The 26,324-nt window shown below is 40.9% G+C and overlaps 1 protein-coding gene across 2 annotated transcripts in view; it reads left to right on the top strand.

The window, feature by feature from the left end:
- Window positions 1–26,324, top strand: part of CACNA2D3 (calcium voltage-gated channel auxiliary subunit alpha2delta 3) — a 1,069,564-nt gene that overhangs the window by 189,634 nt on the left and 853,606 nt on the right. For both annotated transcript variants that reach the window (XM_043978536.1, XM_043978534.1), the window contains exon 3: window positions 12,295–12,411. In XM_043978536.1, the coding sequence (XP_043834471.1) occupies window positions 12,295–12,411 (117 nt within the window). The remainder of the gene's footprint in view (window positions 1–12,294; window positions 12,412–26,324) is intronic.

The following is a 26,324-nucleotide window of genomic DNA, read 5'->3' as shown; positions in this document are numbered from 1 at the left end:
ACTTTATTGGATGGAAATAGGTGACAAGACCTTACAACCACAAATGAAGATAGATGGCTGCCACGGGGAGCTGAGATTCAGTGCCCTTCCCTTTCCGTAGCAGGGACCCCTCTTAGCAGACATTAGCTGTGTTTCCTCATTGTATCCTTTCCACCTGGTTTGATAGGGACTGTAGCCCCAGAGGGAGTGGGAAGGTCCCGACAGTCCCAAGCCAGCAGAGGACACTCTGCTTATCCAGGCAGAGACCAGAGATGGCCGGATGGCCCTTGGGGGAATCATTGAGCCCAGCCTCTGACCTTGCAGCCTAGAGAACCATTCCAACTCCTAAGTACTTTAAAAGCAAATTCCAGCCATTCTTCATGGCTTCTTTTGCTATGATTCAACCCTCAGGGGCAGGTGGTTCTACAATCCACATTTAAACCCATTTGCTCTTATGCCTTCCTTGTGGATATGGAAAATGCCTGCTGTTCATCCACTCTGGGGGTTGTTGCTGGTGTGTTTGCTTCAATCTCCATATACTCTGATCTCCAAGCAATTACCAAATCCTGTCACTTCTCCTACCTATAACATCTTTAGGCCCTGGGCGCTCATCACCTCTGGACTAAAACAGGTGTCTCAACCTTCAGTATTTCCCCATTCCAATCCATCCTCCTCATTGCTGGAAAATCAATGGTCCTAAAACACAGATGTGACTGTATCCCCAGCTGTTCGGCCATCTCCAGTGACTCCCTATTGTCCCTAGCATAAAAAAACAAACTTTGCTTGTTTGGCACTTGGAGCCCTTGACAATTCAACTTCAGCCAGTCTTTCTGGTTTAATTGCACATTAGTTCCTTCTGTGTAAGTGACACTCTATCCAATGCAACCCCAGTGTTTCTCCACAATCCCTGAGGGCTTTTCCTTCTTCCCCACCCCTCTGGAAACTCCTCTCTCCCTTTGATGCTCAGACCAAGGACCATTTCCTTCAAAATTCCTGATTGCCTGAACTGTTAACCCACCATCCCACCCTGGAAGCCACTTTGTATGTACCCAATATTTACTTATCTGTGAAGAGAGATGGCTAAGCCCAATGGACAGTGAACTGGCCCCAAAGTCCAGAAGCCTACCTGGGAAACATGCTGGTTCTGTGACCTGGGAGAAGCATTTAAACTCCCCTTGGCCCAGGTGTCTCTCTGAGACTAAACGATAGCAGAGGTGCCTCAGGTGCCTCTATATAGAAAGTTCCTTGTTGGTCACTCCCTCTTCCAATGAAATCACAGGCCCTGTCCTCTCTCTTTACTTTTTTTTTTTTTTTTTTTTTGGCAAGGCAATGAGGGTTAAGTGACTTGCCCAGGGACACACAGCTAGTAAGTGTCAAGTGTCTGAGGATGGATTTGAACTCAGGTTCTCCTGAATCCAGGACCACCTGCACTTTATCCACTGCACCACCTAGCTGGCCCCTCTCTCTTTAGTTATATGTGAATGTATTTATTTTCTGCCACCGGAATGTATTCTCTTTGAGGGCCAGTGTTCACTTTTGTATTTCTATCCCTGGCAACTAACAAAGTACCTGGCACATCATTGTTAATAAATATATATCTATTGATTGACCCTGGCATTCAAAACCTTCCCAATTCTTATTCTCACCCATCCCTCCATGCCCATTTCAATTATTTACCTTCATGTATTCTCTGTTTCAGTCAAACTGGCCTATTGGCTGGTCCCCTCTTTTTAGTATCTCATCTCTCACTGCTGTGGCTTTGCACAGACCAGTCACTAGACCTGGAATTCCCTCCCTCTTCACCAGTGTGCAGCAAAGAGGTGGTAAATGTTTAATAACTAGCTCCTTAAACAAACAAACAAACATGCACTTAAGGTATGCTTTAAAATTTAATCTGCATTATTCACATCTCCATCATTCTTGTAAATGTAGACAACCAATTAATTGAGTTCTGATTTGTTGCATTTGCTGATTACTGAGGTAGAAGGAGGTAGAAATGCTCACACGGAAGATTTAACAACCAATGATCTGGAGCCAGTCTGAGCTGGCTACTTTTTTTAGAATCCTTCTAACTTTTTTCAAAGCATAGCTCAGACACTTCCCTCCAATAGGCCTTTCTTAATCCAGTCCAGTTATTCATCCTAACTCAGTCTTGGAAACCCTTTATATTCCTTAGAATACATTTTTCATTTACCTATCTGTCCGTGCATTGTATCCCCCATGCAGAATGTAACTGTCCTGAGGCCAAGAGCTGTTTCATTTTTGGTTTTGTGACTCAAAAGACTGGCACATAGTAGGCCCACAATAAATGCTTATTGGCTTAAAGTGAGCCCCTAAATTCACTACATTTCTTTTTCTCTTCTCTGATCCCTCAAAGTGTTCTCTGCACATAGTGTCACAGGTTGGGAAGCTGCTGATTGGATGGAATTTTTATAGGGAAGTTCTCATTCCTTGGGTGAATTTAATATGCTACGAGTTCAAGATAACTGAGTCTCAGGTTATTTTTAATTAGACATGGATGTGTTCAGTATGTGGCTGTGACTATTGTTTGTTCCAGCCTCAGGCAGTAGAAGCAGTGCTGGGCCTAGAAACCAAACGCTTGTTGTCCATCTGTCCACCTCCACACACACACTAGCTGTGCGATCTTGGATGGACCCTTACCCTCTGTGGGCCTCCATTTCCTCTGAACCTGTGTCAAAGTGGGTTAATTATCCTGGCCTTGCCTCTCTCAGAGGGCTGCTGTCAGGGGAAGAGCTTTATAAACTTTAAAGCACAAGTTAAATGGGATTTATGACTGTATTATGGTGCACAAGCACTTTCTTGAAGTCACTATGGAAAACCAAATGAGCCTCACAGCAGAAGGTTTTCCATTATTAACAATCTTCCTGTAACAGAGTTTTCTGTTGCCTTTATTAATTCCTTTTCTTTTTCTTGTCATTTTTTTAAAAGGGAAAATTAGCTTTGCTTAGTTATTATCCCCTAGAATTATCTTGAAACCATATTTACTCAGAAGACTTCTGAATAGAGTACTGGGCCTGGAGTTAGGAAAACCTGAATTCGGATCTAGCCTCAGACCCTTCTAGCTGTGTGACCCTGGGTAAGACACTTAACCCCGATTGCCTCAAACATCTGGAGCCATCTGTAGACATCCTGTTGTCTATTTTGCCACTGGACCCAGATGGCTCTGGAGGAGAGAGTGAGGTGGGTGACCTTGCACAGCCCTCCCTCACTGAAATCCAATTCAGTGCAAGTCATGACATCAGCCCATTGCCATGATCCTCTTTGAGAACAAAAGACAAACAACAGCTGCACAGCTGCACTTACTAAAATGAATGTTTGTTAAATGAATAAGGCAACATGGTAGAGCCAATAGAGTGATGGCCTTGAAGCCAAGAATAACCGGGTTCAAGTCTCACCTCTAATTGTAGGCAAGTCTGGACTTTGTATGCTCCTCAGTATTTTGGGAACAACTAAGCCCTGCACTGGTAAAGGGAGATTCCTCATCCATAGGCCCTTTAATGCCTGAGATCACAGGTCCAGTTTCTTTCCTTTTTAATCGATGCTTTTAAAAACAATCTCCTTGTCATCCCCACCCCATGCTCCACTGAACCATGAGTTACAATAAAGGGAAAACAGATTAAAGAATGCAATGACCACGTTTGCCTGCCCGGAACATGCCGCCCACGGGCCCCCAGTCCTGCTAAGAAGGAAGAGAGTTTCATTTTCTGGCCTCTGTAATCAAGATTGCTCATTGTCTTCAATATGATTTCTTGATATCATTTACAGCTGCTAACTACTGAATGTCGAAAACAGCTGGAAACACAAACCCTGGATTTGGGCATTGAGGGGACCTCAGGGCTCATCTAGTCTAGGTCTTTACCTGAAACATGAAGCATCTCACCACCCACACCACCCTCCCCCCTAACCTAGCACCTCGGAGACCATTAGTACCAGCAGATGATGCTCTGCTACATTGTGCACATTGCTTAGGGTTTTTCTTCTTGGTGTTGAGGTATGTGGTTATTTATTAGAAGCATGGGATCCCTGCAGTAAGAAATGGTGGCAACACATTGTGTCTATGATGTCCTCTTTGTTTGTCTATTTTGTTGGTCTCTGGTTTGTGCTCCCTCATGGCTGCCTGTGATGGAAAGGTGCTGAGGACTTTGTTATTTCTCAAAAGGGAGTGCACTCTCCTGCCCCACATCCTCACCCCCATATAAGAAGCACTCAGAATCTCAGAATTGGCTTTGTGCAATACATGCTCCTATCCAGCTATGGCTGTCTTTTCTTGTTTTCATTTTTTCATGACTAATTTTGTCTCTTAACTGAGATCATAGAGTCCTGGGATAAGCATTGGACAAGACCTCCGAAACCCTATAATCCAACCCGCTCTGTTCAAAGATGAGGAAACTGAGTCCCAGAAAGGTGGCATGATGCATCTGGTATGATACAAATACTAAATGGAAGGCCCAGTCCTGAAATTGAGTGTCTTAGACACCACAGCCAAGGCTCTCTCCTCTGTGACGAGCTCATTTAATAAAATTATGAGAACCATTGTCATATTTTCTATGAAAAAAAATACAGAGAGATTTGGGGTGGCATTGGGTCAGCAGTCTCCTTCTACAATGTCCCCTCTGGGTCACTAATGCCTCATTTCTGGGTCCTGGTTCCCTTAGAATGGGCATTTCTCCCCTGCCATAGGCCAGCCACCAGATTGCCACGTATGCTTGCTACCTTTGCTCCCAATTATTTTTATTGGTTCTGATTCTACAATTCCCTTTGGGCCTTTCCAGGCAGGACATTTCTAGATATTCATGTATCATGGAAGGGGGTGGGGGTGGGGGGAGAAGGATTCAAATATATGAACAACATTAACTGTTCTGACAGTGAAGTAGTGGTTTTCTTTTCCTGGTGTTTGTGGGAAATGATCTGGTAAAAGTGATACTACAGAAGTAATGTATTTTTGGGTCTCCTTTCGGGAAATGATAAATGGGCTGGGCTCATCCCTGGATTGCTCAGCAAATGCCACTGATGCCACAGAGGGACTGAAATGAGGATTTCAAATATATTCTTATATCTAATGCAATGGGATATCCCTCAGGCTGGTATACAGTCTGACTTTGGACAATGAGAAATCCACTTAGGGAAGGACCAACCTCTTCTACAGGACTATGCCTCATCAGAACCATTGTTCATTGCCTTTTTCCAGTTAGTCGGCTGTGCTTCTATTCAGAGAAATAGAGCATGTTCTTGGCATGCTGAAATCGGGCCAGTCCATCTCCCCACCTCTGTCTTTGCCCCGGCTGTCCCCCATGCTTGGAAGGCTTGCTCTTCTCAGGCTGGGTCTTGGAATTCCTAGCTCAGCTCAGACGATATCTCCTTCCTGATGGCTTTCCTGACCCTCTCCCCATTTGAATTTTCTTGGAATATGCTTTGCCTTTTTTCACTTAATATTTTTCCACTTACATGAAAATATGCTTTTCAACTATCATTTTTGTAAGATTTTGACTTCAATTTTTTCTCCCTCCTCCCTCCCCCAGACAGCAAGCAATCAGATATAAGTTATGTATGTACAATCATGTTAAACATATTTCCAAATTTGTCATGTTGTAAAAGAAGAATCAGAACAAAAGGGAAAAACCACCAGAAAAACAAAACAAAAAAGTGAACATAGTATGGTTCAATCTGCATTCAGATTCCACAATTCTTTTTCTGGATGTGGAGAGCATTTTCCGTCATGAGTCCTTTGGAATTGTCTTGTATCATTGTATTGCTGAGAAGAACTAAGTCGATCACAGTTGATCATCACACAATATTGCTGGTACTGTGTACAATGTTCTCCTGGTTCTGTTTGCCTTACTTAGCATCACTTCATGTCTTTCCCAGTTTCTCTGAAATCTGTCTGCTCATCATTTTTACAGCACAAAAGTATTCCATTACATTCATATACCACAAATTGTTCTGCCATTCCCCAACTGATGGGCATCCCTTTAATTTCAAATTCTTTGATACCACAGAAAAAGCTGCTATAAATATCTTTGAATATAATTGGAATTTAGCCATCTATGCACACATTGTCTGTCTCCATAGACCATAAGTTCCTTGAAGGCAGAGACTGTTGAATTTTGTTCTTTTTTTCCCACCTTCTCAAAGCTTGTACATAGTACCTGCTTTATATATGCTTGTTAAGTTGAATAGAGGAAATCACAGGATCCTAGATTTAGAATTGAAAAGACTCTTAGTGGTCATATAGTTAACCCCTTCACTTGACAGATGACAAAACTGAGGCTGAGGGAAAATAAGTGACTTGCTAAAAGTCACACAAGTAAGCATCAGAGGGAAGATTTGACCCCTGACTCCAAAGTCAGAATGTTTGTATCCAATGCCTCCCTAGGAAGGGAGTACCTTTCACCATCATTAACCTCGAACCATTGGTCATTGCATTAGATCCAAGTTCTGTTCTCTCTCTTCTGTTTTTAAAGCACATCTCAGTTTTCTCTTTGGCTTGTTTACTGGTTCTCTCCACTCTTTTCCAAAGGGTTTGTCTCAGTTGGATGCTTCAAATTAAGCGATTGCTATTTGTAATGCATTTGAAGCAGTGCAAAATGAAAGGCATAATTTGCCACAAAACTGGTAGCAGGACAAGCAGCCCCAGGCTATCACAAGAGGTGGTGAGGATGGGGGGCAGGGCATTAGGAAACTGGACTCATTTTCCCTACAGGCACCATCTTGGTAACCAAATGTTGTGCCTGGAACTCAATAGGCACTTCATAAGTGCTTGTTGAATTGACTCAATAGAATAAAATTTGCTTCTTTTCCTAACCTTACTACTGAGCACAGACTGCCTTTGGTCCCTTAATGCTGTGCTTGCTTTCAGAATGGCTTCACTCTCCTCTATCCACAAACATGGTATATATGTATGTAACATAGTATATACTTGAATACCTAGCATCATGCCGTATAGTATAATGAAATTCAATATAATGTAATTTAAGTTATAATATAGTATCTTAGTTCAGGGTTAGATTTTCATGACTTTCTTTGGCAACAAGAGGAGAGGAGAGAGATCAAGCATTTATGAAAGACTTATTATTCGACAGGCAATGGGCCTTGGGCTGTTTTCCAAAGATCATCTCATTGGATCTCATTTGGCAAGGTCTAGGCAGCCAAAGGGATCTGATCCATGGATAAGTCAGAAGAGCCTTTGCCTTGTGAGACTGAACTCTCATGGAGCCATGCTGTGGAACGGTCAAAGTCTTTTTCTAATTAACATCATTTCTCTGGTTAAGGAATGTTACCATTTTTTCAAAGCCAAGGCTGATGTTGGTGGCAGGGTGAATGAGATAGCAGTTTTATGAGAATGAAAAAAGGTTTCCAAACATTCATTATGCAAATGCTGAGGCTAGGATCCTGCTGGTTAGCTTCCTATGTGGAAGCAAGTCTTGCTAAGGTGATAGATTTTGGGCAAGAGCATTACATTTTCTAGAGGAATCTGTTTAGCCCATGGCTGTCCGGGGGTGGGAGGAAGAGGGAGAGACAGAGATAGAGAGAGACACAGAGAGACAGAGGTAGAGATAGAGACAGAGAAAGAGGAGGGACAGAGAAAAAGAAAGAGAGAGGAGGGAGAAGAGAAAAGAGACAGAGGCAGAGAAAGAGGGAGAGAGAGAAAGTGTTTATGTACATATGTATGTATACACATATATATGTATATGTATACACACACATATATGTCTATGTGTAAAATATATCCATCTATATATAGATATATACACCTACATACATGACATACATACATACATATACATGAAAAAGTTCCTGCAAGGAGAAACAACATAGTGTGAGATTTAAAATTGGATATAAGAGCATTAAACTCCCCTTTAACCTTTCCCTTATATATCTCCCAGACCAGTAAGAGAAAGAAGCCTCTGAGCTTTAATTAGAGATGGATTACTTAGCTTTTATTGTTTGGGAATTAATTAGCCAACAAACAGGTGATACTGATTAGGGAAATAGGAAAGTAGAAATACAAATGAACAGTTTTAGATCTAAGCTTAGTCTATATTCTTTTATAAAACTCACCGAATCCCAAAGCTACCTCTGAGGCTGAGAACCAGCGTCAAGCACGTGCTGCCACTGAGGACCAGAGCCGATCACCCAAACACACCGTCAAACCTGAGCCAGCATGTGTGTGCCGAGAGCGAGAGCCCACTTCCATTTTCTTCTCATTTTTAAGCTCATGTCCTGGAAGTCTCGCGTGCTCGGCCACGCTCTCCCGGGCAGCAGCAGGTACATGGCTGTTCCTCACAGTCTCCTCCCCGAAATGGCGGTCCTTCAAAAACTGGCGGTTAAATTTTAGTTAAAAACCTTCATTTTTTTACCACCCTCCCCCTTTGCTTTCATTTGAAAAACGAATAAGTTTGCTCAATGAAACAGCCAAAAATAATATCCTATGCTATCTAATAATATGATAATATCAATGTAGAAAAGGAAGAGAGGAAAGTTTTGTCCAGAGGGGCAATTTTTTGTCCTGATGAACCGACGCTTTGACATTGGTCTTGCAAAGGGAGGGCCTCTGCAGAGAGTACGTGTTACAGATGGCATATAATAACAGAAGGAGATAGTAAAAACTAACAAAACAAAACTGTTCATATAAAGTCTCTGAGTTCTCTTGTCTTCTTGAAGTGGTAAGATGTCATCAGGAGGAAGCTGGAACAAGTAGGAAGCATCAGAGGTGGGTTTGAACCCAACTCCTTTGACTCTAGGATTAGAATTTTTTAAACTTTACCATACTTCCTTTCTCAATTAATTTATTAGCTAACAAGTATCTCTCCAAAGCCTGCAATGTACCAGGTACTATACTAGGCACTAGGGATATAGAGTCACAAGTGAAACAATGCAGACATATTCTATCAGAGGAAACATCATATGCTCACGTGGAAAAAAAAATGAATACAAGGTCATTTAAGGGGATCAGTGCAGAGGAGGCCATAGCTTCTGGAGGAATTGGGAGGAGCCTCCGTCCTGCAGGAGAGGCTGTTTGAGGTGAGCTGTAAAGGAAACTTGGAATTCGCAGAGCTAGAGGTGAGAATGGAGAGTATTTCAGGCATAGGTGACAAAGGGATGGAGATGGAAGATACAGTATCGTGTGTGAGGTCTAGCAAAAGGACAGTCTGGCCTGATTGTATTGTGTTTGAAGGAGAGTATTGCTTAATCAGACTAGAAAGATAGGATAGTGTTAGATTGGGAAGGATTTCAATGTCAAACAGTTGAGTTTTATTTAATTGAGGCAAGAAGGAACCACTGGAATTTATTGAACATGGGAATAACTATACTTTAGGGAAAAAAAATCAATTTTTTTTAAGAAAACAAGTCCCTCTCCTGCTTACTCAAAGCTCTCCCAGTAGGTGACCCGAGGCAGGCTGGATTAGAAAAATAGAACCCCAGAATAGTATAGCTATAGGAGGACCTACAAACCCTGCCAGGAACATTCTGGACTATTAATTTTTTAGAACTCATTATTGATTTGCCAATATCCTTGGGTGGTTGGCTATGCTCCTCAAATTTCCTTGTGAACAAATTCCTGGGATTAAATAGTTCCTGGGATTTGTTTAGGGCCCTTGATTATTCAGACTCTAGGATTAGGATAATAAGGAGAATCTGAGTAAAAAAAATAATAAATTCTGGAATAATAAGCTGAGGTCAGCAAAGGCAGAAATAAATATAGCCATTTGCCACATTTGAAAAACTGGACTGAGTAAAACACTGGTGTGTGTGTGTGTGTGTGTGTGTGTGTGTGTGTGTGTGTGTGTGATGGAAAGAGAAGCCTTTAAATGAAGAGGCTTGGAAATCAATGACCAGATGAGGAAAGCCCCACACCCCCTTATTTTCCACCCAGATCTGGTTTCTTTCGTTCAGTAAAATGCAGCTCCTTGGCATTAACTAGCTTGCCAGGTACAAGTTGTTCTGGGGAGAACAAGAGACTAAACTCAGCTACTTCAAGTCACATGAAAGTAATTTTGAAAAAAGACAAAAAGAAAAAAAAGTGCCGAGATGTTAAATTGAGTCTTGTTGTATAATTAGAGTTAAATTAATTGACAGCCTTTTAGAGGAGAAATGCAAGAGTGAGGAATAATAAACCCACATTGAAAATAGAGTTCTTCCCTTTCTCGAGCAGCTAAAGGGTGATTTTGAAACTCATTTTGTTCTTGCTTATCTCAATCCTGTGGACCATTTTGGGTTACTGAACTGGTAAAAGACAGAGATCCATTCCACCAACGCCAGAAATATTAAATTGGTCTCATTAGTGTCTTCGTTATTGACTCGCTTCTCAACAAAAGAAAAAAAATAGTTTTTCTTGCTGTTGCAATTCAGTGTTAGGCACAGATGCTGCCTTCATCCATTAGTCATTCTACCCTCAGAAAAGGACTCTGGAGATTTGAAACTCCAGAGAGCTTCACTAACATTTTAACTTGGAGAAAATTCCCACTAGTTGCCTGCCTCAGTTTATGCTTCTGGTCCAGAGACATTGCTAATTCAGCTCTGACTGGGGGACACTTTTCACATAGCTTGGTCACTACAGTAAAACTCCAAGAAGATAGGGAATGACCTCAAGTCAATAAGCTGAATAATTATTTTATCTTCTCTGCTTTCTTTAAACTGAGCATCTGAGTTTCTATTCTTTGTCTTTGTATGCTTTATAGTGCCTGGAACAAAGGTGGTATCTGATGAATGAAAGTGAATTAGGTGGAAGTTGAATTCGATTGTTGAATTTGATTGAAAATTGATTTATTGTAGGGATTAGAATTTTTTAAAAAATGGCCCAACCAGGTCCTGAAGGACATATCTATGTATGCTAAAAAGAGATAAGGCAAAGCCTACAGGAGAGATTGGGCATAAGAGGGAGCATGGGATAGTTCATGGTAGGCCAGTATTGAAGACAGTCAAGTCTTCCCTTTGGCACATATTATTGGCTTTGTGAATTTGAGTCATTTCACTTCTAGGTACCCTCAGCAATACTCTAACACAATTTTGCCTCTTTTAGGTAGGGATTCCTTTCCCCCTTCTCTTTTTATTCCCCAAGACCTAACATAGTGCCAAGACATAGTCAGCATTTTATAAATGCTTATTCATTTGGACTGGCAGAGAATTGCCACTGTGCATTGACAGAGGGAACTTACACACACAGAATCCCCCACACCAAACATAGAGGTTTAAAATAAAAATAAATAAATTAAAAAAGGTGTCCATCCCACCCTCTCACTTTTAGGAAAGGATTACAGGATAGCTTTTCTTCATTATTTACTGGAATTAGTGAGCGTTTCCTAATATTCATTAATTGTCTTAGTCTTGAAACTGGTAAAGACAAGTTTCTAGATGTCACTTTTCATGGGCAAATTGCAATGTTACCATTTGAAACTTCCTAACCTTTTATTCATTTTGGGTTCCTGCCCATTGAAGGCAATGGTCCTAGAGTGGATTGGGTACGAGGACAACAAATGAGGTCTCTTGTCAAGCCTCTAGGAATGTTAACTCTGGAAGAGGAGAATGCCAGTTCCCAACCCAAAGAACATGTGACTGTCCTTAGGATCTTTTCCTGCTATGCATTAAAAACATAGACATTGTCCCATTCTGGTGTATGTCCCCAGAGAGTCACAGAAGACTTTTCACATCACTGTTTAACCTGTTTGTAGTAAGGAATATTTCTGATTAGTACAAAATGGAGGGCCACTGTGACATTCTAGAGAGAGGATAGACCTTGGAACCACCAAGATTGGGGGCAAGTTCTGCCTTTGACACACTTGTTAGGCAAGGGCTCTAAGCGGTGCTGTAAGACTCTATGTTACAGATGGATTGCTAATCTAGCATCATAGCCTTCTTCACTGGGACCTGGAAGAAACCACAGAGGTTACTTAGTCTAACCCTTTCATTTTACAGATTAGGAAACTGAGGGCCAGGGAGATGAAGTGATATTTCCCAAGGTCACTAAGTAACTTCTCTCTTCAATGTCAGAAGGAGATTTCTGAACCCAGGCTTGCTGTGTCTGGTATCACTGCTCTTTTTTAAAAAACAGTATCAGTTTTTATTCAGTGGAGAAAGTTTCCACACTGGGAGTTCTTCCACGCTACTGAAATCACAGATCCAGATTTAATGAAAAGAATCCAGGCAGGAAAAACAAAACAAAGCAAAAACAAAACGTTGTTTCAAAGTGTGTTTCATGCAGGTGGATGGGTTACTAGTTAAAATAAAGCATTTTAAGGCGATACCACGGAGGTTCTCCCAGCCTGCCCTGCCTAACACCCCTTGTCTTCCTTGCAGAAGTACAAAGAGTATGAGAAGGATGTCGCAATAGAAGAAATTGACGGCCTGCAGCTGGTGAAAAAGCTGGCAAAGAATATGGAAGAGATGTTTCATAAGAAGTCAGAAGCTGTCAGGGTGAGTGTCTGGGCCTTGGTCTTCTTGAGGTTTTAAAGACATAAGTGGCTTCCTCCTCTCCCACAGAGGTGTGCTGGTAAACGCTTAACAACCAGCTCTTTAGAAAGAAATACCCAGGATACGCTTTTAAGTTTAACTCCCATTATTAATATTTTGTCCGCCATTCTTTTTTGTCTAGACAGTCAACAAAGCAATAAAGCTTAACCATCATCTCTCTAGAACCTATTCTAACTGGTTCCAACACACCCACAAAGAAGAAAATACCCACCTTTCAGAAATATTTTGAACACTTATTTCAATAGGGACCTGGTATCAGCAATGTAGGAATTAACCGAATATGATTTATCATCTGGAAAATGGGTACTTTGCTGCATGGTACAGTCGATTGTAAATGATGCTAGAAGGCAGGTAAAACATTATTATCCTTAATTTATAGGTAAGAACACCGAGGCTCACAAAATCCACTGCCTTGACACTTTCTGGTCTTGATACTCTAACTGTGTGACCTCTAGCCAATCACTTTCCTTTTCAGAGCCTTGGTATTCTCATCTGTAAAATGGGGATAATAATACTTTGCCCACCTCATAGCATTGTTAGAAGGAAAGCATATTGAAAATCTTAATATTTGAAAGAACTGGGAGTTTTTATTATTACTTTGCTCATTTTGGATGCTCATATAGAGTCCTAAACTCAAGGGTTGGGGCACAAAACTGCTTTTTTCCCCTCTGAATCATGATAGAAGATGCCAGGAGTGCCAGGGGCTTGAACCCAACCCAAGCAAGAGGCAGAATGAGAGAAATGGAAAATATGTTGGGTTTACAGAGAGTCATGGATCAAGAATAGATCAAGAACTGTAAGGGAGAGGTCAGCTGGATGCCCCCCCCTTCCTAAATAGGACAAATGAGGAAGTTGAGGCAAGGAAAGGTGAGTTGATTTGCCTGGGGTTATACAAGGAAGAAGTGCAAGAGAAAGAATGAGAACCCGTGGCCTCTAATAAGGACATAGTAACTGTTTTTTGTTTGTTTGTTTGTTTTATTTTTTTGCAGGGCTATGGGGGGGTTAAGTGACTTGCCCAGGGTCACACAGCCAGTAAGTGTCAAGTGTCTAAGGCCAAATTTGAACTCAGGTACTCCTGAATCCAGGGCCGGTGCTTTTATCCACTGCACCACCTAGCTGCCCCCATAGTAACTATTTAATGCTTGTTGGCTGTAAACTGACTTTAGCTCTGTTTCCAATGTTTTCTCTTTGATAATACTCTATAGTCAAAGGGCACAAAGGAAACAGAGTCCTGGTTTAGGAGGCAGATGACCTGGGTTCTAATTTTGCTTCTGCTACTAATTTCCTATGTGAGCTTGTTCAACTCACTCAGTCTTCCTGGGTTTTGGTTCCTTCATCTGTAAATCAAGGCAGCTGGATTCCATTGCTTTGGACATGCCTTTCATCTCTAAACCCCTGATTTCAAGACACAGTCATGAACACGGCATTAGAAAGAATGAATTTGGTCATGACAAAGAAGGACAAGAAACAACTCTATACTCATTCCGAGAAGGAGTTTGGGGGCAGGCTTCTCCTACCATTATGCCCATAGCTGTATTTTCTAGTAGTGCTTCAGTAAGTGAAATTTAAAGTCTTAGAGAAACATGAAATGGATGATCTCAGGCACTTTAGTCTCCTTTTCAGATGACAAAAGCGATGTTTTGTTGTTGTTCCTTTTTTTTTTCATTGAGAATTTTTCATTATGGTCAGAAGCTTAACAAAGATGGGGCCATACAGGCTCTCCTCCAGAGTAGAGAATTCAAAGGGAGTGATAGATACTGGCTCTAAAACTAGGAAAAAGGGGGGCCAGTTTTGGGGTTGTTGTGGGAATAAAATACCTTCCTCCCTTTTTGTCTTATAAAGAAATCCCCAATGGTTGCCATCCTGTCCTGTCAAAGGCTCTTTCATTGGGTTTTTCTTAGTGGACCAGCCTCTCATTGCTCACAAACAATAACCATCCTCACTCTCTTCCAGCAAGAGCCTCACTTCCTTTCCTTATTGATTGCCAGGCTTAGAGGTCAGCTAATTTAACCCTCTCATTTTACAAGTGAGTAGATGGAGGTCCAGTGATGTGTAATGGCTTGTTCAGTCCATTTAGGGAAGAAGTGCACACTGGGAATTGAAGCCTACATCACTGACTTTAGATCTTACATGCTTTCTACTGCACCATATTGCCTGTGGTCCAAACTGTAGGTCTAGGCTTCCATGTTCTTTCTAGTGTACCCTGCTGCCCTCTCAGAAACAATAACCTCTTATGTTTTTGCCTCACAATAAACTAATAGTTATTGGGTTTTAAAATTTATTTAGAGGTGGCGTCTTTCTGATGAAAATAGTATTGGTTTTTTATCATAAGAATCTTCATAACTCCCAGAGCCTTTTTCAGATTGTGTGGGAATCTGCATTCTGGATATTGAAATGATGAAATCCCTAACTACATAAATTAGGAAAAGGTTAGGATTAGGGTTAGAATAAAGACCTGAAGATGGAGAGGAGAGAATAGCTTATGAACCTTAGGATCTTTACATCTAATAGATGCTCTTTGGTTGGAGACTAGAGTGAGCAGGGAGTGGGTATAATAGACTTAGAAGGCTAATTACAGAACCCCCTTTTCTGGATAAATCTGTAAGCTTGGTCCAAAGAGTTTTGATTGGTGATAGATGCTACGTGGCTCTTGGAAAATAAAATAAAACTCATTCTTGGATCCAAAATGGCCCCAGGATGGAGTCAGCCAGAGTTTCATGAAGCCCATTTTCTAAAATACTGCCTATGGAATTGTGAGAACAGATGTTGGTGTTGGGAAAGCTAATGTACCCAATCCCTCTGATACATTGGTAAATGGGTTTTGCTTTCCTTGAGCTCTTTAAGGGGGAAAAATAACCAAAGCAAGTCAGAGTTTTGTTTGGAAGCAGCTATATGGTTGGAATTGTGCTTAGTTCGCATTGTGAGCTGAACAGACCCATCAGAAAGAGTTCCCAGCCCTGTGGTCACCTAGAATGCTATTAGGGGACCTCTGCAAGGTCTGTTTAGATGCTTATTTGAGTAGGGGCAGAGGGATTTTTAAAAATCATCATTTTTCCTCCTATAAAGATATGTTCCTTAAATGGGAATGATTTACAAAAGCTTTAAAAAACCCATTTTTGCATAGTTCTAGGTACACCCAGAGCCTGTGAGGTTTAGTTAATCTTATGTTAGAGGCAGCAGCAAGTCCTTTTCCCCCTGCCACCTACTGTGAAGGATACTCAGTTCAAATATCAGATAAGGTTGGTTGGTCATTTACTTGAGTTAGCTGTGTCCACCCCTAAAATACTTCCATGTGGCATTATAGATTATAGAATAGGGACTTCAGAAGTCACCTACTCCATTCCCTTTATTTTACAGATGAGAAAAGTAAAGCCTAGTGAAAAAGTGATTTGCTCAGGGACACACAGTGATCCACTAGCTCAGTCCGTGGCACTGTCAAGTGGTTCAACATCAGAAACAGACAGGATTTTAGCAGTGGGAATGACATTGAGGAAGAGGTATTAACATCTGCCTTGCTTCTGTGCCCTAAGGACTATGGAGTCTCTCCATCTCACTTGCAGTTGAAACCTTCATTTTGTGTTGTGTCCCCCATTAGAATGTGAGTTCCTTGAGAGTGGGACCCTCTGACTTTTCTATTTGTATCCCCAGAACTTGGCACAGTACTTTGTATATAGTAGGTGCTAAATAAATTCATTCATTCATTCAATCAGGATTTGATCCCAGCACCTTTGATTCTAAAGCCACAGTTCATTTTACAATATCCTCCTCAAAGGCTCACGCATTTATACAAGACAGGGATCTTTACTTGATGGCTATTTACCCCAAGACCTCTGTGAACAATAATTGCTTCCATGACTGAAGACATGTTTAAGGAAAATTGGGTCCCTCTGGTTAGTTATTAAAATTTTTACCTATGCTTGCGAAATATTTCAAAGAATGAGCAACACATATGGGGACAATCCTGGAAGCTTCAGTGACAAAGAATTGGTCATTTGTGAAGTCTATGATCAACCAAAAAAAAAATACGGTCATTTTGCAAGGTCCTTTCAAAAAACAACACCCAAACATGCCGGCTCTTTAATGCCTGTTAATCAGGGTTGGACTTTTATTCTCTTCTGCTCAGGCTTGATTTCCTGGTGGTTCCCCCCCTCCTTTCATCCCTTTGCCCAGTGATTAGTTGATTCACAGTGATTCTCTCATCCTCACCCACTATTTGAATTACTCTTCAGCCTGTAATTATCCTATCACAGAAAGACCTCTTTCCCTGCTGTCAGATGTTGGCGGTAAATGGGAAGCCTGAAGTGCCGGGGCCATTACATCACCTTTGTCATCTGGATGGTAATGGACGAGGGGCGACTTTATTTTTCATGCTGACAAATTGCAAATAGCCTGAGCTCTAATAATTTCCATTAACATAATGGTCCTGTCATGGGGGAAGTGTCTTAACTAATATTTCCTGCCTTTTTTTTAATGCCGTTGATGGCCCAGATAATTGTTTGCTTCCTCTTTCCAAGGTTTGCTATATCATATTTTTTAACTTAAACCTAAACTGGGACAGAGGCAATAAGGTTGCTGTTTGTTTCTGTTTATAAAGACAGTGCAATGAAAGACTGCAGATGAGTTTTGTAAAAAGCATATTTAAAGTGTCGAAGCCCTCAATTAATTTGACTAGACACTTTATCTAATTTTGAAATTCCTCTATATGAAAAGAAAATTGAATCAGTTTTCATTAGTCTCTCAAATGATGTTTTCCATGTTTAGTTTGGCGGGGAGGGAATAGTCTGCAACAATTCAGAAAACATTCATCAATTTCTTACTGTAGACCAGACAAGGTGCTAAACTCAGGGAATCCAAAGACAAATAGTCCCTGCCAAGAGAGAGCTTTTAGTCTACTGAAGGGACACAGCATATACTCCAAAGAAAAACAGCAGAATAACTTTCTCTCTAGCTGTTCTCCTGACCTAAACCTTTTTCTACCTTGCCCACTCCTCTTCCCCAATTCCTCTCTATTTAGTTCTCTCCTCTGTGTTCTCTTTCCTCTTTAGAATATATGCTCCTTGCGGGTAGACATTGTCGTTTTTTCCCCTGCTTGAGTTTGTATTCTCAGCATTTAGCATAGTGCCTGCCATAGAGAGAGTGCTTAATGAGTGCTTGATGAAAATTGAGAGGGTGAGGGAAAACTTTCAATTTAATTCCACAAATATTGTGTAGCAAACAGTGTGCTAAAGAGTTGGGCCACAAAGACAAATGAAACTAAGGCAGTGGTCAGGAAGATGCCTGTGGTTTGTCTTGCCTGTTACATGCTCTCCTCTCCCTCCCTGCCCTCCTTCTCTCTGTCCTCTCCCTTTCTCTTTCTTCTTCCCCCTCTCCCTCTCCCTTTTCCTCACAGCTTTGCTAGATTGCCTGCCCTGTGTCACCTTTGACCGGCCTTATCTCCAAAGGAGTTGTCTTCCCCAATGTAGGCTGTGAAGGCTGGGTTAGAAGCAGGAATGGTGGCATAGGAGGGGAGGGGGATACTGCCACTCCCAGGGCTTTTGTATTTATCTCCCTGTTGGGAGTTGAGCAGCAGTTAGTGGTGGTGGTGATGGCAAAAGTGGGTCTCTTCTCTACAATAGCTTCTCCCCCTAATCCTGGCCACAGGGTCTAGGCTGGAAGTGGGTCTGCTGGTGTGGGGAATACTGCTATGTCCAAGGCTTTAGGGCTCAGAACTCCTAGCTGTTTCCTATAGGGTTTGTGAAAGATGGTGGTCAAGATGAAGGATGGTGGCATAACTTGCCTGGCACATGCTGCTTCCTGTGTCTCCATCAGGGTGCCTTGCTGCTTTGCCTAGGTTGCTTTTTCAGGTAGGTTGCTTGCCAAGAGAAGGGTTTTTGAGAGGCAGAGATGAGGAGAGCTGTCTCATCATAGGGATGACCTGTGCAATTGTCCAGATTCACAAGATCAGAGTATCAAGCTCAGGGAGGATCTGGTGCTTCAGTTCAGTTGGAATACTAAATGAGGAAGATATTATGGGGCAATGAACCAAGCTCTGACTTTGCAGTCAGAGACCTTGGGTTCAAATCCAAGCTCTGGCACTTGAGGCCTATTCACTTTATCTTTCTAGAACTCAGTTTCTTTATGTATCAAATGAAGAGGTTGTTCCAAATGACCTCCAAGTTCTCTTCTGGCTCTAAGTCTGATCATATGCCTTGGAGGTATGAGTACAGAAAGAGAAAAGTCGCTCAAAAGACCTAAGTTTGAATCCTGCCACAGACATTTACTATGTGACAGCCAGGGCAAGAATCTCTCTGTAACATAGTTCATACATCTGTAAATTAGGGAGAATAATAGCACTTATCTTTCAGCGTTTTTGTGAGGATCAAAACAGCTAACATATATTAAAAGTTTTATAAATATATTATAATTAATGATATTAATAATGATAGTTTACATTTACATAATGCCTGTTGTGTGCTAGGCACTGTGCTAAGCACTTTATATAAGGGTCATCTTATTTAATCCTCACAACAAGCCTAGAAGGTAGATAATATTATTATCCTCAGTTTACAAATGAGGAAACTGAGGCACATGGTAAATGACTTGCCGAATGTCATACAGGTTGCAAGTGTCTGAGGCCAGATTTGAATTCACATCGCTGGCCTAGAACTCTACTGTGCAACCTGCCTGCTAAAATAATGATGATGATGACGATAATCTATATCTAATAAATAACTAGATTGACAATACAGGAGAAAAAAATCTAACCTGAATTACAAAATTAGAACACAAGTGAATAGGGGGTGGGAAAGAATATCCCTTCCCCACCCCCCACTCCGGCCTTTATTTTCTAGATAATCTCAGCATTTAGCACAAGACTCTGCCTGGGGTAGACAGTTAATAAATGCTTGTCCAATTGAATTGATTGGATCAGAATGGATGGTCTCAAGGTCATCGGACCACCTTCCCAACTTCTGATTGTCTTCCAGGGCTCAGGAGTGATTAGGGTGCATCATTGGCTAATTTGCCTTTTCCCTCCTAGACAAGGCCACGGTCAGGGCAAGGTCACTGATTAGATGCTGTCATCTTTTATTTATCTCATTGTTTAAATTCCCTTCAAACTTAATTTTCCTTAGAGAGGGAGTAGATCTCAAGAATGTGCCTTCACTTTTAGAGGTGGCACCAATTATTATTATTATTATTAGTAGTAGTAGTAGTAACAACTTGCATTTCTATAGGACTTAAGGTTTGAAAAGCACTTTATCTGCATTGTCTCAAAACATCCTCACAATACCCCTTGGAAGTTTGTTGTCATTCAGTCCTGTCTTGTCAGACTCCTTGTCAGACCCTCTGGACAATAGCTCGCAAAGCACTTCTTAGGTGCTGCTATTACGGCATTTTACCAGGGAGGTAACTGAGGCAAAGGGATGTTGAATGATTTGCTCCAGGACCATTAAAGATCTTGAGAAGATGATTCCAATCCAGTTCTTCCCTACCTCAAGTCCAATGTGGATTATATCACCCCTGCTTGTTTGTTTCTTCACAATTGAACAGTTTCTGTGACTTTCCCCTGAAATGATAAGCTGAAAATGTATAAAAAGGGACATTCAAGAGGGAGAATCATGGATTGTCCAAGTCAAAAGGGACCCCAATAGCCACGTAACCAAATCTTCACTTTAAAAAGATAATTTCTTGCATCATTCTTAACCAGCGCACATTTCCCCTTTGCTCAGTGCTCTCCAGGGGGTACAGCCTGGGGACTCCAGTGGGAGCCCATGCTAGTGACCCATTGCTTTCATTGCTCCTTTAATTTGAGTTGTGCCTTCTGGGCCAAACAGGACAAGACTAATTCTCTTTCCATATGCCAACTCTTCAAATACTTGCGGTAAGGAATGTCCCCCCCGAGTCTTCTCTTCCTAAGCATTCCCAGTTCTCTTATCTCACCCTTGTAGGGGCCCATTACCATTTTCCCCATCATTTTGATTGCCTTTCTCTGCGCAGCCTGCCAGTTTATCACAGAATCATAGGGTTAGAGCACGAAGCCACCCTAGAGATCACTGACTTTGCAAATGTGTTAACTAAGGCCCATAGAGTTGTAGACATGTGATTTGCTCAAGGTCTCACTGGCAGGAACCATGAAAAGGCAGATTTGCATCCCTGAGTCCAAATCTTGTGCCTGCCCCAGAGCTCCACTCTTCTCTTCTTTTCCTGGAAACTTTACATCTTACTGTAGAGAGAATGGCATTTATAAACTTTAGGTTCAATGTTGAATGCATTTAGAAGTGATCTAAGGGTTCTAACTGTAAATAAACTCAATCCCACCCTATTTACTTTCCAATTTGCATTGATGAAATGATAAATCAGGAGCTTTTGAAAGAGGGATTCACTTAAAAAGAAAAAAAAAACTCCACTTCATGTGAAAGTCAAAAAGGGACTAGAATTTTTATTAAGTTTTTCCTCTTCTAGCTACCTGCTGTTCATTGTGAAACTGATTCCCATCCCAGCAGTACTGGGAAAAGGAATGGCTGTTGTACAATAATTCAATTTCAGGGTTTTTCCGCATGGGTTCACCAATTGGGCTTTATCAGGAGAAGCTGGGACTTTAAAATCTTTTATCATGAAAATTCCACATGCAAGAAGACATTTGTCCTAGGTGATAAATATTACTATTTGCATTTAATAAACATTGAGCATCACAAAAAATGTATTTTTGCCACAACACAGATGAGATTTACACCAATCCTTGAAAAAAACTAGAAGATGCTACTAACCAGGTTCTAAATATGTATATTTCACGTGACATTCTGCAGAGATTCCTGCAGAATGCTTATGGAGATGCATGGAAATATGTACAAGAATGGGGTTCTGGGATTAGGGATGTAGTATGGGGGTTAAAATGATGGACTTTGAGTCAAAAAGAACTTGGTTCAAGTCCTGCCTCTGGTATTTACTAGCTATGTGGCTAGGAGCAAATCAATTAAGCCTTATTTTCTTTATCTATAAAAAGCGGATAATTATAGCTTCCATACTAACCTCCCAAGGTTGTTGGATAGAAGACCTAAGAGTGAAATGGACTCTGTGTCCAGGCAGCTTAGATGCTAATAGACAGAAATGGCATGGGCACAGATAAGCACACGAAAAACTAACATCTGGAGGATGAGAACTAGCTTCATGGAAGAGGTGACTGGCATGTGAGCTATTTATTATTGATTAGAGCCCGACCGTTCAAAGAGCACAACATCATACATTTGGAGCTGGAGGGGACCTTTGGGCTTATCTAGTTCAACCCCCTCATTTTGTAGATAAGGGAACTGGAGTCCAGAGAAAAGTGAGTTGCCCAAGGTCACACAAGGCTCAAAGGCAGGATTTGAACCCAGGCCTTCTGGGTCTTTCTATCGTCCTATACCAGGAATATTTATTATTTTCTACCATGGTCTGCTGTTCTCTGAAATGAGCCCATCTTTTGATTCTTTTGCATTTGCATCGATTTCCATTTCCTAGGACTTTCAAATGTTCTTTCATTGATACAGGGCAAACCCAATTTTCAAATAATGCATAAATACACACAAAAACAGTAAAACACTCTGCTTTTCTGCAATGGTGCACCACATGGTCTTAATGTTCTCTCTTGGCATAGCACAGAGCTATATCTCTTTGTATATATATCCACTTACCTACCCACCTACATTCAGGTAAGCTCCTGAATATCAGATATGTTCTTGTTTATGAATTTATGCAAATAGCAGCTAGCACATGGTAGTCTTGGCACATAGTAGGTGCTTAATGGTGTTTGTGTTGATGGATTGATTGCTTATACATAGATGTATGTATACTTCTCTCACACATAAGAAAATACAGCCCTAAAACCACAAACCACAAGAAACATCCAAAGCAGCAGCTCGGCCTAGCCACTCAGAGATTATATGAGATCTGCAAGCCTTTGGTGAAAATGTTTTGGATCATGGTTCAGTGTTAAAAAACAGATGTAGCAGCTTTGTGGTGTTCACAGAATTAGCCCCACATGAGCCTGAAGTTCCTTTTAAAATGTTTAGGCCCTCAGAGGACAATCCCAAAGTTCTAATATCCTTGCCATACTTGGAATGTCTTCCTTGACTCTGTAAGCTCCATTCTCAGAAAGAAAATAGAACAACTACATAGAATTTCATATATGCAATAGGACTTTTTCCCCTTACCCCATTCTCTGTCCCTCCTTCTTCCTCACTCCCTCTGTTTCTTTGTCTCTGGCTCTCTCTGTGTTTTTCCTTTTCTATAAGTCCATTGTTATCAAAGGTAAATTTGGCTCAACTAAACCTCTATCCTAACAAATCAGTCATGTTGGATAATGCTTTTATACAAAAGCTGTGTGCCAAGGAATGGTGAGGGCCCATTGGGTCAAACTGGAACCAGTTTCCTTAGTTCTTTATGTTAAGAATTTTACTCAAGATCTTGCATGGCAGAGTTAGGATGCAAAACAAGGTCTAGTGATGCCAAATCCTGTGCTTTCTTCACCATAGCACTATGCTGTCCCAACCTAATATTTCATATATTTTTTCCACAAACACCAATAAATTAACATGTGAAAGAGCTAACATAAAGGACTTCATAACACCAGTGCAGCTTAGCACCCTTTCTGTAATCTATTTAGATTTACAAAGTTGCCTGGGGGTACCAAGAATTTAAATAACTTATTCAGGATTATTTAGTTGGCCATGTGTCAGGAGTAAGACTTGAAATCAAGTCTACTTGACTCTGGATCCTAGTAATTATTCACCTCTCTTTGAAGCTTAAGGTCTCAAAATAAATACTAATGTAGCACCCAATCTAGGCTCATTTTCCCAAATTGCCAGACACTGGAAAGATGGGACCCTTGAGATATTGCCACTACTTCAGGTTCTGTCAAGTTGCTCCATGATGAGTTATTCTATTAACAGTGTTGCCCAGGGACCCCCAATGGTGAGCTTCCTAATAACAATCAGCCATTAGATTCAGTTAGCTATTAGAAAAAGCACTTATTCAAAAGGTGTAGAAAAAACCAAACCATTTCCTAAGCATTTTCCTCAAACCATTAATTCACTTTATCACAAGTATACAATTTGAGTCTACTTAGTTCATTTTATTACAAATATATAGAATTCATTTTGGGGAGTACAATGTACTTGTAGTGGGACACTTGTATAGGAAACACATGACCAAGGCAACTTGGAGCTTTTGAACTACACAAACTTGATGTCCTTTCTATCTCTGTACATACCTCTTGAATGTCAAAGCATGGTGTGTGCCATATTGTTATAAATGAATAATTGCAATGGTCACCTGTGTTGGCCCCTAAAAGAGCCCTTCTTCTTACATTGAGAGGTTGAAGTCATTGGATTCAAGCCAGGTCTGGTAATGAGCTTCTGCCATATGACATTGCTTAGCTTAGTTCTGTGCTGTTATCTTAGTCCTTTTCACTGTCTTGATTTTCTTTCTTTTTTTCTGTCTTTTTTTTTTGTGGAGCAATGAGGGTTAAGTGACTTGCCTAAGGTCACACAGCTAGTAAGTGTCAAGTGTCCGAGGCCAGATTTGAATTCAGGTCCTCCTGAATCCAGGGCCGGTGCTTTATCCACTACACCACCTAGCTGCCCCTCACTGTCTTGACTTTCAAAGCATTTTTAATACTGAACATGGAATGGAATGACTGGTCAAAGCTTGTGTGTTTGCAACTTTTATATGTGTTGACTAGAATCTTTGTGAGTGGCATGGAGAAGAGTAACCCAAAGCAGTATTACAAAATTAGAGAAAGAGGATTGTTAGTTATCCCCAATAACCTTTCTTTTAGATACAGTTTATAGTTGATTTATAGTATATAGTTGACATAAAATTTGTATTATCCCTGTGGATAGGAAGGAATCCTGAAACAATGTTATGGATACTGTATTTGCATAAATGTAAATTAGAGCTGTTGTTTTATAGCACAACTAAATAATTGTTGTGCTATTTTTCTTCAGGCTACCAAGATTTGGGGGAAGTGATGATGTACTGATAAAGGCTTAATCTAAATCATGAGGAGAAGTAGGGCTTGGTAATTGTAAAGTAAAAGTTGGTTATATTTTATTGTGAGGTATCATGAGGCAACTTTTAAGTCATTCAGGGTATGCCTGTATATGCAGAAGACAAATTATAATATAAGGCAATGGGGAGTGGATAAAGCCATGGATTCAGAAGGACCTGAGCTTAAATCTGGCTTGAGACACTTGGCGCTTACTAGCTGTGTGACCCTGTGCAAGTCACTTAACCCTCATTGCCCTGAGGAAAAAAACAAATGAACACACACACAAACAAATGATTGATTGAATGAATGAATAAATGAATAAGTGAGTGAATAAATAAGGCAATGGGGAAAAAACCCCACCAAATGAAGATGGTAGAGATTACCTTTGTTGGGGAATAGGGGAAGGGGCTACTTAAGATATTTTAAAAATTGGATTATTATATTTTTTCTGCTTCTGATCTTCACATATGTTCTCATACCCTCTGCATGAAAACCATCAATGACACGCTTGCAGAACATTCCCTCCTCACCGTCTCCTGGCTGACTTCCTGACTTCATCCAAAGCAGAACCCCTCTACTTCCTCCATCCTGGGCCTTTTCCTGATGTCATACACTTCCCCTCTCTTCTCTTAAAACTGACTTTGTATTTATTTCTCCATGTGTATATTATGAACCCTCAGGAGAATATTGAGCTTCTTGGGGACAGAAGCTATTTCAGGATTGTCTTTATACCTAGCATAGTGCCTGGAAGAGAGCAGTCACTGAATAAATGCTTATTTAATTGAATTAGTAAATTGAATATTTTGTAGGTGATGCCTACCTATGGTATAAATAATAATTATAGTACTATTATAATAATCAATCCCTCTCTACCCCAGAGTTTTTGCCATGTCCCTAATTTCTTTCCCAACCACACTCCCCCCACCCCGCTTCTATCTTAGCAAAATATCTTGTAACATAGATTTGAAGTCCGAGGACATGGCTTCAAATCCAGAATTGGATGCTTGTTACCTGTGGGACCTTGGACTCAATGGTATCTGAGCTCCTTTTCAACTCTCATTCTACATCCTGTGATACTAGAACTAGGTTTCATCTCTTAGTACTTAAAGGGAATAGTTTTCTTTGAACACAAATAAGAAACAATGGAATTCATTGCCCCTAATAGATTATATGAATTAATGAATAATACTTCAACAATTCCACAAACATCTGCCAATCATGCCAGGCCCTGAGTATGCAGTGACAAAAACAAAGGTGGTTCTTGCCTGCAGAGAGCTTGTGTTCTATCTGAAAGAAATAACATGGACATATAGAAGCAAACACATAAAATATAATAAAAATACTTTTTGGGGCAGGGAGAAGCATGAGCAATGAGGGCAATCAGGACCAATCTCATCTAGGAGGTAGAGCTTGAAAGCTTTTTGGAAGGGAGCCAGTCTGCCAAAGTGGCAATAGTGAGGAGGGCATGTGTCTTAGGTGTGGCCGCCAGCCTGTGCACAGACTAGGAAGTAAAGTCTTGGATGAATGTCACAGATAGGAAACACTAATTTGGGAGCATCTTATGAAAGGGAATTCTGGGGTATTTATGCACTTCCCTTACTGGTGAGAATGAGTCCAAGCAGGGATGGCAGCACAGCTTTCCATAAAGCATTAAACCATACCTTGGCATTTGACTGGACAGTCTACATCATTGTTCTTGATCAGGACAGCATGCCTTATATGTTTTTTTCTCTTGTCCAGATGACTGATTTCTCCCATTTCCCACACCTCAAGTGAAGCTGCTTTGTGTTGTGTATAGAAAAAAGAAAGATAGAAAGATAGATTAGCTCTTTAGCCAAAGCAAAATGTC

Source organism: Dromiciops gliroides, chromosome 1 (assembly GCF_019393635.1).
Source record: "Dromiciops gliroides isolate mDroGli1 chromosome 1, mDroGli1.pri, whole genome shotgun sequence".
NCBI classification, from domain to species: domain Eukaryota; kingdom Metazoa; phylum Chordata; class Mammalia; order Microbiotheria; family Microbiotheriidae; genus Dromiciops; species Dromiciops gliroides.
Note: the sequence above shows the minus strand (reverse complement) of the source record. Positions and strands in the feature narration are given on the sequence as shown.